The sequence below is a fragment of the Petromyzon marinus genome, chromosome 65 (assembly GCF_048934315.1).
Source record: "Petromyzon marinus isolate PM22_M1 ecotype Great Lakes invasive population chromosome 65, UKy_Petmar_22M1.pri1.0, whole genome shotgun sequence".
Taxonomy (NCBI): domain Eukaryota; kingdom Metazoa; phylum Chordata; class Hyperoartia; order Petromyzontiformes; family Petromyzontidae; genus Petromyzon; species Petromyzon marinus.
The window spans coordinates 3,924,792-3,938,937 of NC_133731.1; the positions used below are offsets into that span (position 1 = coordinate 3,924,792).

General features: G+C 50.3%; 1 protein-coding gene across 2 annotated transcripts in view; it reads right to left on the minus strand.

The window, feature by feature from the left end:
- LOC116956420 (uncharacterized) overlaps nucleotides 1-10,760 on the minus strand; it is a 30,000-nt gene extending 19,240 nt beyond the window's left edge. For both annotated transcript variants that reach the window (XM_076054256.1, XM_076054255.1), the window contains exons 1-4: nucleotides 10,528-10,760; nucleotides 3,843-3,922; nucleotides 3,277-3,490; nucleotides 2,394-2,500 (exon numbers count right to left, since the gene is read on the minus strand). In XM_076054256.1, the coding sequence (XP_075910371.1) occupies nucleotides 2,394-2,500; nucleotides 3,277-3,490; nucleotides 3,843-3,922; nucleotides 10,528-10,547 (421 nt within the window). In that variant the 5' untranslated portion in view covers nucleotides 10,548-10,760. The remainder of the gene's footprint in view (nucleotides 1-2,393; nucleotides 2,501-3,276; nucleotides 3,491-3,842; nucleotides 3,923-10,527) is intronic.
- Between the last annotated feature and the right edge of the window lie 3,386 nt (nucleotides 10,761-14,146).

The following is a 14,146-nucleotide window of genomic DNA, read 5'->3' on the forward strand; positions in this document are numbered from 1 at the left end:
AATGGACGAGGTTTAGGACTGACTCATGCAGCTGCAATGGCTGCTTTGGGTACACGGTCCAGACCTCCCCAGAGACCCTGGCTGACAGGAAGTGTTCTGGCTGGTTAAGAAAAAGCAACAGGCCCACTCTCATCGGCTACAGCATCCCCCGTTGGAGAATGAGGAGGCTTACCGCAGCCTTCGCTCGGAGGTTCGGAGAGCCGTGAGGCGCTGCAAGGATGGGTGGTGGTCGTGGGTTGCTGAGGAGATGGAATCTGCCTCAATGGCCCGCGATCACAAAGCGCTCTTTAAACCATAGAAAAAGTAACCTGCAGCGCCACACCTATTATTATCATTAGGGGAAAGAACAGTGATCCAATCTCCGTCCCCCAGTAACAGGTTTGCAGATTTGCTGAGCATTTATGTGAGGTCCTGGGGGAGGGGAAATCCCTCGGCCAGGAAAACGTGGGACAAAGTGGAGATGACCCTGCTGAGGCTGCGGTGCCTCAAATATTGGAGGAGGGAGTCACCCCCTGTGAGTGACTGGCCATCAGTACTTCCTCAACAGTTGAGGAAGTACTGAAGGCGATCCAGAGTCTGAGACTAGGAAAGGCACCGGGCAGAGAGGATCTCCCAAACGAAATGCTGAAGGAGGGTGGCGTTTGTGTACAGACTGCCCTACATGACATCATAACAACAGTCTGGACCACTGGACGGATTCCAACGATGCCCTGGTGGTCCCCCTCTAAGAAGGGGGACCGCATAGACTAACAACTACAGGGGCATCTCACTCCTCAGTGTGCCAGGAAAGGTCCTGGCAAGGATTAATCAACATCGCCTTGCCAGGCACGCCGAGGAGAGGCTTGCGGAGCCCCAATGCAGTTTCAGGAAAGGGCTGTCCTGCACAGATGCCATATTTTCTGTCCGTCTGCTACAGCAGAGTTGTAGGGAATTCCAACAAGACCTACATCTGTGCTTTATTGACCTGGTCAAGGCCTATGATACCATCAGTAGGCCTGGGCTCTGGGTTGTTCTTCATGCTTTCGGAGTCCCTGACCCTCTGGTCACGATCATTAAGGACCTTCATGATGGTGAACGGGCCCGGGTAAAACTACATGGCTGGGAGTCAGAGCCATTCCCTATACACCTTGGGGTGTGACAGGGATGTCCTCTGGCTCCAACATTATTTAACATCTATTTCGACCACGTAGTTCGTGAAGCCTTCAATAGCTGTACCGGAGGAATTTCCATTTGGTACAGATACAATGGGAGGCCGATCGATGCCCAGGTGTGGTCAAGGGATGGCTCCCTATGGCTTAACCACGTTATGTATGCCGATGATTTGGTAATTGCTGCTCAGAGGAGTTGGAGATGCTCCTGCTGAACCTGGAGCTTGCCACTAAGAGGTGGGACTTACCATCAGCCCCACCAAAACTAAGCACCTGCATGGGTATTTTGTACCATCGGGCACTCCACCCCCACAACTCCCAATTGGTGATAGAACAGTTGTGGAAAGAGTGGAGAGTTTCCCATACCTTGGCAGTGTGCTCATAACCGGCTCCGGTTTAACAGCAGAGGTCGCACTCCGAATCAGTCGAGCGGCATTACCTTTTCATCGGTTGTGTAATGCTGTGTGGAAGCTACCTGGTCTTTCACGCCGCACAAAGCTTCAGGTCTTCTCGGCCACGGTAATTCCCTCCCTTCTTTACGCTTGCGAAACATGGACCCCCTAATGGAACATCTTCGCCGTTAGAAACATTTAGGCTGGCCTGCCTACAATCCACCCTGGGTTTAACCAGGCTGGATTGTGTGAAGAGCTCACAAATCCTTGAAAGATCTGGGCAGGGTCCCATCGGTGAGCTCCTCCGGCAGGCAAGGCTGCGATGGCTGGGTCATGTAGCCCGCATGCCCAGCCACCGCATGCCGAAACAGCTTTTGTTCGGCCGGATCGAGGGGGCTAACGGGGCGCGGCACGGGCTAGAGAAGAGATGGAGTGACGTGGTACAGAAGGACGTGGAGCTGAGTGGACTTGCCGATGACTGGTACCAGCGGTGTCAAGATCGGCCGCTGTGGAGGAGGCTCGTGAAGGACGCTACTGGGCAGTTGGAGGCAGTCGCCCTCCAACAACAACGGAGGGCGGAGGAGCGGTGCTCACAACAACGAGCGGAACGCCGGGTGGCTAAAGCACAGCAAGTCAGCACAGTAGGGGGGGGCACAGGTGGTGCATCAGCCAGTCATCTCAGTCAGTCGACCCATAGCATCTGGTTCTGCCCCGTGACCTCCTGCCAGCGGGCGTTCCGACACTTCACGTGGCCTCAAGGTGCACATGGCCCGGCACAAGCGTCGTGGTGACGTCACCGCCACTTAGTGGCGATTGGCGGTTGTTGTTGTTGTACCCGTGTGAGTGAGAGTACCCGTGTGAGCGAGGATCGTCTCTCCGGGGCTCTCACTGCCGTCGTCACGTGCCATCGTCACGTGCACACGCTGGCGCACGCACGCGGACAAGCCCCGCACGCTGTACCTGCAGCGTCCACATCGTACGCGTTGTTATTAGCATCATCATCAACAGCAGCAGTACAATCATCAACAAACTACACAGCATAAGCATCGGCAGCAAAATTATCATCATCATCAGCGGCAGTAAAATCATCATCAACAAACTACAGCAGAATCATCATCAGCCGCATAAGCATCATCATCAGCGGCAGTAAAATCATCAAACTAGAGCAGAATCATCATCAGCAGCGGCAGGGAAATCATGGTAATCATCACCACTCTTTAACAAAACGAGGTTTTATTTTACCAGGTGAAGCCCGCGAGGGGTGGGGGTGGAGCGAGGGGGTGGGGGTGGAGCGAGTGGGTGGGGGTGGAGCGAGTGGGTGGGGGTGGAGCGAGGGGGTGGGGGCGGAGCGAGGGGGCGGGGGCGGAGCGAGGGCGGAGCGAGGGGGCGGGGGCGGAGTGAGGGGGCGGGGGCGGAGCGAGGGGGCGGGGGCGGAGCGAGTGGGTGGGGGTGGAGCGAGGGGGTGGAGCGAGGGGGTGGAGCGAGGGGGTGGAGCGAGGGGGTGGGGGTGGAGCGAGGGGTTGGGGGTGGAACGAGGGGGTGGGGGTGGAGCAGGTGGGTGGGGGTGGAGCGAGTGGGTGGGGGTGGAGCGAGTGGGTGGGGGTGGAGCGAGTGGGTGGGGGTGGAGCGAGTGGGTGGGGGTGTAGCGAGTGGGTGGGGGTGTAGCGAGTGGGTGGGGGTGGAGCGAGGGGGTGGAGCGAGTGGGTGGGGGTGGAGCGAGGGGTTGGGTGGGGTACCGTGGCTCTGTGAGCGCTGTCGCCACGGTGATGCCGTTGATGGAGACCGAGAAAGAGGCGGCGTGGGGGACCCCCTGGGGGACCTCCTGGGGGACCCCCTGGGAGACCCCCTGGGGGACCCCCTGGGGGACCCCCTGGGGGACCCCCTGGGGGACCCCCCACGCCAGCGAGTAGCCGTCCTGCAGCGCCGCCGTCTGCCTGAGATCCCGCACATCTCCACCAACATCACCAACATCCAAGACAAAAGTCCCCCGTATAGCATTAACAGACTGTTGGGGCAAGTGCTGTTCACCTATGAAGGCCGGCACGGCACACAAGGGGGGTGGGGTGGCCAGCACCACGCCCGGCCGCCTTTGTCTCCCCCAGTGGGGGATGTGTTTACGCACCGCACCAGCTACTCATTTGAGGCCGAGTGAACCTAGCGGAGGCCCAGGACCGGTTCAGATAATCGTCAAGCGGGGTTTGTGTGGCCGTGAGCAGGAATCGAACTCGGGTCGCCGGGTTCGTAGCGCAGCGTAGCGCTAACCGCTGCGCCACCGCTCCCCCCCCCCACCCATCCTCCTCACCTGGGAGCGAGGGGCTGCTCAGTGATGAGACATCGCCCCACGTCAGCAGCGCGGACGTGACCAGCAGCCAAACCCGTGGACTGTGGGAGGGGGAGGGAGGGAGGATCACGAGATATGACCACCACCAACAACATCATCATAATCATCATCATCATCATCAATCATATCACCATCAACATCACCACCATCACAATCATATCACCATCATCATCAACATCACCACCATCACAATCATATCACCATCAGCATCATCATCATCATCAACATCACCTCTAATCATCATTAACATCAATATCAACAGCATCGACATCACCCATCACCTCCAATCGTCATCGTCATCAACAACGACATAATCGACGTCAACATCACCTCCAATCGTCATCAACATCAAGATCAACATCAAGATCAACATCATTACCATCAACAGCATCACCTTCATCAACACCATCATCCGTTTTAAATGCTGCCCCCACCCCCCTTTTTGTGTACGGTATGCATGAACTTCTTTCGCACCGTACATAGCCAACTGTGCTCATCTGAGTGCGGGGGGGGGGGGCACAAACCAACTCAAGACAAAGGAGTTCTAAAGAAATTAGCTCTCAATCTTAGATGGCGATTTAAAAGTGCATGGCTCCCAGTAGCTTCCCAATGTCGGAAGGAAGAGCGTTCCAGACGGCCGCATCATCATCACCGCCGCCACCGTGATCATCATCACCGCCGCCACCGTGATCATCATCATCATCGCCGCCACCGTGATCATCATCATCATCACCGCCGCCACCGTGATCATCATCATCATCACCGCCGCCACCGTGATCATCATCATCATCACCGCCGCCACCGTGATCATCATCATCACCGCCGCCACCGTGATCATCATCATCATTACCGCCGCCACCGTGATCATCATCATCATCACCGCCGCCACCGTGATCATCATCATCACCGCCGCCACCGTGATCATCATCATCATTACCGCCGCCACCGTGATCATCATCATCATCACCGCCGCCACCGTGATCATCATCATCATCACCGCCGCCACCGTGATCATCATCATCACCGCCGCTACCGTGATCATCATCATCACCGCCGCTACCGTGATCATCATCATCATCACCGCCGCCACCGTGATCATCATCATCGCCGCCACCGTGATCATCACCGCCGCCACCGTGATCATCACCGCCGCCACCGTGATCATCATCATCGCCGCCACAGTGATCATCACCGCCGCCACCGTGATCATCATCACCACCACCATATTGTACGTATGCATGTTGAATTTCTTTCGCACCGTACGTAGCCAACTGTGGCTTATCGGAGGTGCGGAGGGAAGGACAGACAAACGAAACACAACAACAGGTAGCAGTTGTAAAGAAATGAGTTCTCAATCGAAATGATGATGATGATTTAAAAGGCTTCCCAATATCGGAAGGAAGAGCCACAGAGAGCCAGCGACTCGTACAGAAACGTAGAGACCCAAATAAACCGACAGAGATCCAGCGACTCGTACAGAACCTTAGACACCCAAATAAACCCACAGAGACCCACAGAGATGCAGCGACTCGTACAGAACCTTAGAGACCCAAATAAACCCACAGAGACCCACAGAGATCCAGCGACTCGTACAGAACCTTAGACACCCAAATAAACCCACAGAGACCCACAAAGATCCAGCGACTCGTACAGAACCTTTAGACACCCAAATAAACCCACAGAGACCCACAGAGATCCAGCGACTCATACAGAACCTTAAGACACCCAAATAAACCCACAGAGAGCCACAGAGATCCAGCGACTCGTACAGAACCTTAGAGACCCAAATAAACCCACAGAGACCCACAGAGATCCAGCGACTCGTACAGAACCTTAGAGAACCAAATAAACCCAGAGACCCACAGAGATCCAGCGACTCGTACAGAACCTTAGAGACCCAAATAAACCCACAGAGACCCACAGAGATCCAGCGACTCGTACAGAACCTTAGACACCCAAATAAACCCACAGAGACCCACAGAGATCCAGCGACTCATACAGAACCTTAGACACCCAAATAAACCCACAGAGATCCAGCGACTCGTACAGAACCTTAGAGACCCAAATAAACCCACAGAGAGCCACAGAGAGCCAGCGACTCATACAGAACCTTAGACACCCAAATAAACCCACAGAGAGCCAGCGACTCGTACAGAACCTTAGACACCCAAATAAACCCAGAGACCCACAGAGATGCAGCGACTCGTACAGAACCTTAGAGACCCAAATGAACCCACAGAGAGCCAGCGACTCGTACAGAACCTTAGAGACCCAAATAAACCCAGAGACCCAGAGTGATGCAGCGACTCATACAGAACCTTAGACACCCAAATAAACCCACAGAGACCCACAGAGATCCAGCCACTCGTACAGAACCTTAGAGACCCAAATAAACCCAGAGACCCACAGAGATCCAGCGACTCGTACAGAACCTTAGAGACCCAAATAAACCCACAGAGAGCCAGCGACTCGTACAGAACCTTAGACACCCAAATAAACCCACAGAGAGCCAGCGACTCATACAGAACCTTTAGACACCCAAATAAACCCACAGAGACCCACAGAGATGCAGCGACACGTACAGAACCTTAGAGACCCAAATAAACCCACAGAGAGCCAGCGACTCATACAGAACCTTTAGACACCCAAATAAACCCACAGAGACCCACAGAGATCCAGCGACTCATACAGAACCTTAAGACACCCAAATAAACCCACAGAGAGCCACAGAGATCCAGCGACTCGTACAGAACCTTAGAGACCCAAATAAACCCACAGAGACCCACAGAGATCCAGCGACTCGTACAGAACCTTAGAGACCCAAATAAACCCACAGAGACCCACAGAGATCCAGCGACTCGTACAGAACCTTAGACACCCAAATAAACCCACAGAGACCCACAGAGATCCAGCGACTCGTACAGAACCTTAGACACCCAAATAAACCCACAGAGATCCAGCGACTCGTACAGAACCTTAGACACCCAAATAAACCCACAGAGAGCCACAGAGATCCAGCGACTCGTACAGAATCTTAGAGACCCAAATAAACCCACAGAGACCCACAGAGATCCAGCGACTCGTACAGAACCTTAGAGACCCAAATAAACCCACAGAGAGCCACAGAGAGCCAGCGACTCATACAGAACCTTAGACACCCAAATAAACCCACAGAGAGCCAGTGACTCGTACAGAACCTTAGACACCCAAATAAACCCAGAGACCCACAGAGATGCAGCGACTCGTACAGAACCTTAGAGACCCAAATGAACCCACAGAGAGCCAGCGACTCGTACAGAACCTTAGAGACCCAAATAAACCCACAGAGACCCACAGACCCATAATGCATATGCATGCATGTAAGTGGAACTTTTTCCTGAAACCTCCTTTGCCATGATTAAATTATGATAATAGGGGGGGGGGGGGGTTCCCCCTTTCTGGACAACAAAACAGTTGTGTAAAGATGTTAAAACACCAAACAGAAACCTTTCACAAGAATTCGTGTCTGCATTAACCACGTATACTTGTGGTGAACATACAAAACAAATAAACATGCTCTGGTAGTACACGACAACCTTGGATTGAATATTAATTCGATAAACGAGCGATGGTCTTGCAATGAGTTGGTACGTATACGCTTCGTCTGCGAGCGTCACGTGATCACACAACTGATATATGTTGTGCTTTGATATACGAGCGCTTTGGATTACAAACACGTTTCCGGAAGAGAATTAATGCTCCTCGCAATCCAAGGTTTTTACTGCGCACGATGATGCGTCGTCTTTGACACCGATTGGAACCCACACAGCAGGAGACAGCTTTTCTTGAGAGCCTCGGTCTCGGTGTTAGAGCAGAGGACAATGCCTAAAGGCGAACCGGGCACAAGGACAATGCCAATACGAGGACAAAATACGGCTGTTGTATTGACTTAAAGCTTACGTGCCTGCAGGAATTCATATTCTCTGGGTGTCTTTCGGTAAAGGTCACGTAGATAGGTTCAAAGAAAAATAACTAAAAAATATACACAGGTAGTCCCCGACTTACGATGGTCCGACTTACGATGGTCCGATTTACGATATTTCGATCTTACAAAATTGTTAAATATTTTTTTTAATTTCGCGCGGCGGGCAAACGCAGCAGCGTTACGAGGAACAATACTGTACTTTATCATCGCCATCCTCCTCGTCCGACAGCTAAGTTAATGTAGCCATCAAAACAACCTTAACATCGTTCAAGTATGCGGACGACGGACAGAATATTGGCGAGTAACAGTAGAATGCGATACGTTACGATACGTTCAATGCATGTGTGATAACATAGCTTTAGCGATTTCATTTTAGGGTTACCACGATACATGTTAAACGTTTTTTTTATATATATAGCAGATAGAAGGATTGTTTCCTGAAAAAAACTTTCTACGAAATTGCAGTTCATATAGTTAGGCTAAGAATTTATCTGTTTTTTTAGTTTAAATTTTACTGTGCAATACAGTATTGTAATTAATAAATACATACAGTATATAGTTTATATTCTTAGCTCTTTCGGTAAAGTCACGTTGAAGGGAAACAATACAAAATATATTGTTTTATATATATTTTATTATTTTATTGTTTCCCTTCAACGTGACTTTACCGAAAGAGCTAAGAATATGAATTACTGCAGTCACGAAAGCTTTAAATCAAAATTTAGTATATAGTTTATACAATACGGCACTTATAATAATTCAAAATAAAGGTTTTTGGGTTAGATTGCGCTATTTATAAATGTGTCGTAACCCTCCATCACCCGACACGGCCAATCATCAAAAAAGTGTCACTTTGACAAAAGACAAATAGTTCACTACTTTAGCCCACCGGTGTGTTGAAGAGTGAATCCACAACATTTACAGTTTGAATACGACGTTTCGCTGGTAATTACATCCAGCATCATCGGGTAATTCGCCAGAATGGTAAAGCCCTCACTTGCTCACGATCTTAAATAGAGCAGCAGGGTGACGTCATCATTTAACTCATTCAGGTGCAATGATTTGAGGGGGGGTATTGTAATTATATAATCGATTGATAATCAGTCAATGGTTATGATTAGTAATGAGTTGTAGATTAGTAATTAGTTGTAATACGGTACTGTAAACTGCTCTGTTTTGCTAAATGATCATCATTCTTTAAGACTCCTGGGTAGGCTAAGGCTATTTTTGACTTAAGATATTTTCGACTTACGATATGGTCGTCGTAACGCATCTCCGTCGTAAGTCGGGGACTACCTGTATATTAAATATATTTTTAACCCATCTACGTGACTTTACCGAAGGACCCAAAAAACCTGTTTTATTGCCAGAAATGGGAAACAGCTGTTATCATAAGTGGGACTTTTTTCGCGCCGTACATAGCCAACCATGGCTAATTGGAGGTGCGGGATGGGGGTGGTGAGAATGAAACTAAACGCAAAACGCAGTTATAAAGAAATGAGTTTTCAAACTAGACGATTTAAAAGTGCATAGCTTCATTGGCGTTCTAATAAACGCATCAAACATCCCAACACAATCACCAGCGTCATAATCACGTCTCTAATCATCTTGGAGCATTTTTAACACGTAGGCTCTCGAAATCAATATCATCCATAATAGAGGTTTTTGGGGTTAGATGGCGTAAATATCTAAATGTTGTTTCGTTAAAACCCGCCACCACCCGACAGCCAATTAGTAAGGGTTGTCACGTAAACAGAACGTGGCCAATTCGTCACTAGTGGTGGCTGGAGAGCCACCACAATCATAACGATGTCCACAACAATCATCATCTATAGGTCAACTTAGTCTACACCACCACCATCATCAAGAATATTTAACATCGAGATATCTACGTTAACGTCTCGACAACCACCACCACCACAATCAGAACGGTGTCCACAACAATCATCATCTATAGATCAACTTGGTCTACACCACCATCATCAAGAACATTTAACATCGAGATATCTACGTTAACGTCTCGTCAACCACCACAATCAGAACGATGTCCACAACAATCATCATCTATAATAGATCAACTTGGTCTACACCACCAACATCATCTAAAACATTTAACATAATCCAGATATCTACATTAACGTCTCGACAACCACCACCACAATCACTACGATGTCCACAACAATCACTACCACCACAATCGTGATAATGATCGACATCCCTACAAGATCCGGAGAGACAAACCACAAACGCCTGCTAGGGTACAGAGACACTTCAGTCGGACAACGGGACACGCAGGGAGACATGGAGACACGGCAGGAGACACGGAGACACGAAGACACGGGAGGAGACACGGGACGAGACACGGAGACACGGGACGAGACATGGAGACACGGCAGGAGACACGGAGACACGAAGACACGGGAGGAGACACGGGACGAGACACGGAGACACGGCAGGAGACACGGAGACACGAAGACACGGGAGGAGACACGGGACGAGACACGGAGACACGGGACGAGACACGGGGACACGGCAGGAGACACGGAGACACAAAGACACGGGAGGAGACACGGGACGAGACACGGAGACACGGGACGAGACACGGAGACACGGGACAAGACACGGAGACACGGGACAAGACACGGAGACACGGGAAGACACGCGACGCCATTCCTCACTCGCCTGCGCACGGGCCGATCCATGCAGATCCTTCTCAGATTCTCGCGGTGGTTGTTGTGGTTGTGGTGGTTGTGGTGGTTGTTGTGGTGGTGGTTGTTGTGGTGGTGGTTGTTGTTGTGGTGCCTCTTCCGAACAGGCGCGCGCACGTGTTGTGTTCTCCACGCTCGAATCTTCCGGCGTGCCACGTGGAGCGCAGAGGATTCGCGTGGTGTTCACGATCTCCTCTTATCTCCTCCCCCCCCCATCCCCCCCCCATCTCCGCCCCCATCTCTCCCCCCCCATCTCCGCCCCCATCTCTCCCCCATCTCCGCCTCCATCTCTCCCACATCTTCCCTCCCCCCATTTCCCCCTCCCCCATCTCCCCTCACCCTATCCCACCCATCTCCCCCTCCGCCTATCCCCCAATCTCCCCCTCCCCAATCTCCCCCCCCCCGCTCGCTTGCTCTACTTCCACCTGCCCCACCCGATCAGCTGTGCGCCATCACGGATCGATCACGCGCGGTCTGACCAGAGCGAGGGGGAAAGCGATCTGAAAGACGTGCAACATTGGAAACAGCGCTTACCACCACCAACAACAACCACCAACAACAACAACCACCAACAACAACCACCACCACCAACAACAACCACCACCAACTACAACAACCACCAACAAACAGTCCCAACAACCACCACCAACAACAACCACCACCACCACCAACAACCAACAACAGCCACCACCACCAACAACCACCAACAATTACCACCACCAACAACAACCACCAACAACAACCACCACCAACAACCACCACCAACAACAACCACCAACAACCACCACCAACAACCACCACCAACAACCACTACCAACAACCACTACCAACAACCACCACCAACAACAACAAACACCAACAACAACAACAACCACCACCACCAACAATCACCACCAACAACAACAACCACCACCAACAACAGCCACCACCACCAACAACCACCAACAATCACCACCACCAACAACAACCACCAACAACAACCACCAACAACAACCACCAACAACAACAACCACCACCAACAACAACAACCACCACCAACAACAACAACCACCAACAACAACCACCACCACCAACAACCACCACCACCAACAACCACCACCAACAACCACCACCACCATCACAGACGAGATGTCTCATCTCGAGTGAGTTTCCCGTCAATTGATGTGCTGTGACTTAGAATTGCCACCACCACCAACAACAACCACCGCCATTCGCTACTGAATGGCGGTGACGTCACCACGACGCTTGTGCCAGGCTAGGTGCACGTTGAGGCCACGTGAAGTGTCGAACGCCCGCTGGCAGGAGGTCACGGGGCAGACCCAGCAGGTGCCACGGGTCGACTGAGATGACTGAGCAGATGCATCACCTGTGCCTCCCCTACTGTGCCAGGCTAGGTGCACCAGGAGGTTACGGGGCAGACCCAGCAGGTGCCACGGGTCGAATGACTGAGATGACTGGGCAGATGCACCACCTGTGCCCCCCTACTGTGCCAGGCTAGGTGCACCAGGAGGTCACGGGGCAGACCCAGCAGTTGCCACGTGTCGACTAACTGAGATGAGTGGCTGATGCACCACCTGTGCCCGCCTACTGTGCCAACTCGCTGTGCTTTAGTCCGCCCGGCGCTCCGCTCGCTGTTGTGAGCGTCGCTCCTCCGCCCTCCGTTGTTGCTGGGAGGGCGACTAGCTCCACCTGCCCAGCAGCAGCGGCAGCGTCCTTCAGGAACCTCCTCCACAGAATCAACACCACCACCACCACCACAGCGACAACCACCACCACCGCGACAACCACCACCACCGCGACAACCACCACCGCGATAACCACCACCACCACCGCGACAACCACCACCACCACAATCAAGACGAAGATCGTCCCGCATAGGCTAAACCAGTGGGTTCTTAGCCTGTGGTGTACACACACCCCCCTGGGGTAGCGAGACGTGGCCACATTAGTTTATAGAAGGTAAATAATCGAAAACACAAATTAAGCCACGGGGAAACGTAAGTACACAACTTACTTTGTTTCATCAAACTCCTCTGTATTTATTGACATTGTAAAACATTTTTTTTATTATTGAGAATCAAGGGGGTTGGCAAGGCTGCAAGTACAGTAAAGGTTAAGAACCACGGCGCTACAATATACACTACACTATACACTACACTACTATACACTACACTATACACTACACTACTATACACTACACTACTATACACTACAGTATACACTACACTATACACTACACTATACACTACACTATACACTACACTATACACTACACTACTATACACTACACTACTATACACTACACTATACACTACACTACTATACACTATACACTACACAACTATACACTACACTACTATACACTACACTATACACTACACTACTATACACTACACTATACACTACACTACTATACAGTATACACTACACTACTATACACTACACTATACACTACACTATACACTACACTACTATACACTACACTACTATACACTACACTATACACAACACTATACACTACTCTACTATACACTACACTATACACTACTCTACTATACACTACACTACTATACACTACACTAATATACACTACACTAATATACACTACACTATACACTACTATACTATACACTACACTATACACTACACTACTATACACTACACTACTATACACTACACTATACACTACACTATACACTACAGTACTATACACTACTCTCCTATACACTACACTATACACTACTCTCCTATACACTACACTATACACTACTCTACTATACACCACACTATACACTACTCTACTATACACTACTCTTCTATACACTACACTATGCACTACACTATGCACTACTCTACAATATACCACTATACACTACACTATATGCTACACAATACACTACACTACTATACACTACACTATACACTACTATACACTATACACTACTATAGTATACACTACACTATACACTACACTATTATACACTATGCATCTCCATGGGTCTTTGTGTATCTCTATGCATCTCCATGGGTCTCTGTGTATCTCTATGCATCTCTGTGGGTCTCTATGTATCTCTATGCATCTCTGTGGGTCTCTATGTATCTATATGCATCTCCGTGGATCTCTATGCATCTCTATGGGTCTCTGTGGATCTCTATGCATCTCTGTGGATCTCTATGCATCTCCATGGGTCTCTGTGTATCTCTATGCATCTCTGTGGGTCTCTATGCATCTCCATTGGTCTGTGTATCTCTATGCATATCTGTGGGTCTCTATGCATTTCCATGGGTCTCTGTGTATCTCTATGCATCTCTATGGGTCTCTATGTATCTCCATGGGTCTCTGTGTATCTCTATGCATCTATGTGGATCTCTATGCATCTCTGTGGGTCTCTATGCATCTCCATGGGTCTCTATGCATCTCTATGGGTCTCTATGTATCTCCATGGGTCTCTGTGTATCTCTATGCATCTATGTGGATCTCTATGCATCTCTGTGGGTCTCTATGCATCTCCATGGGTCTCTATGCATCTCTATGGGTCTCTATGTATCTCCATGGGTCTCTGTGTATCTCTATGCATCTCTGTGGATCTCTA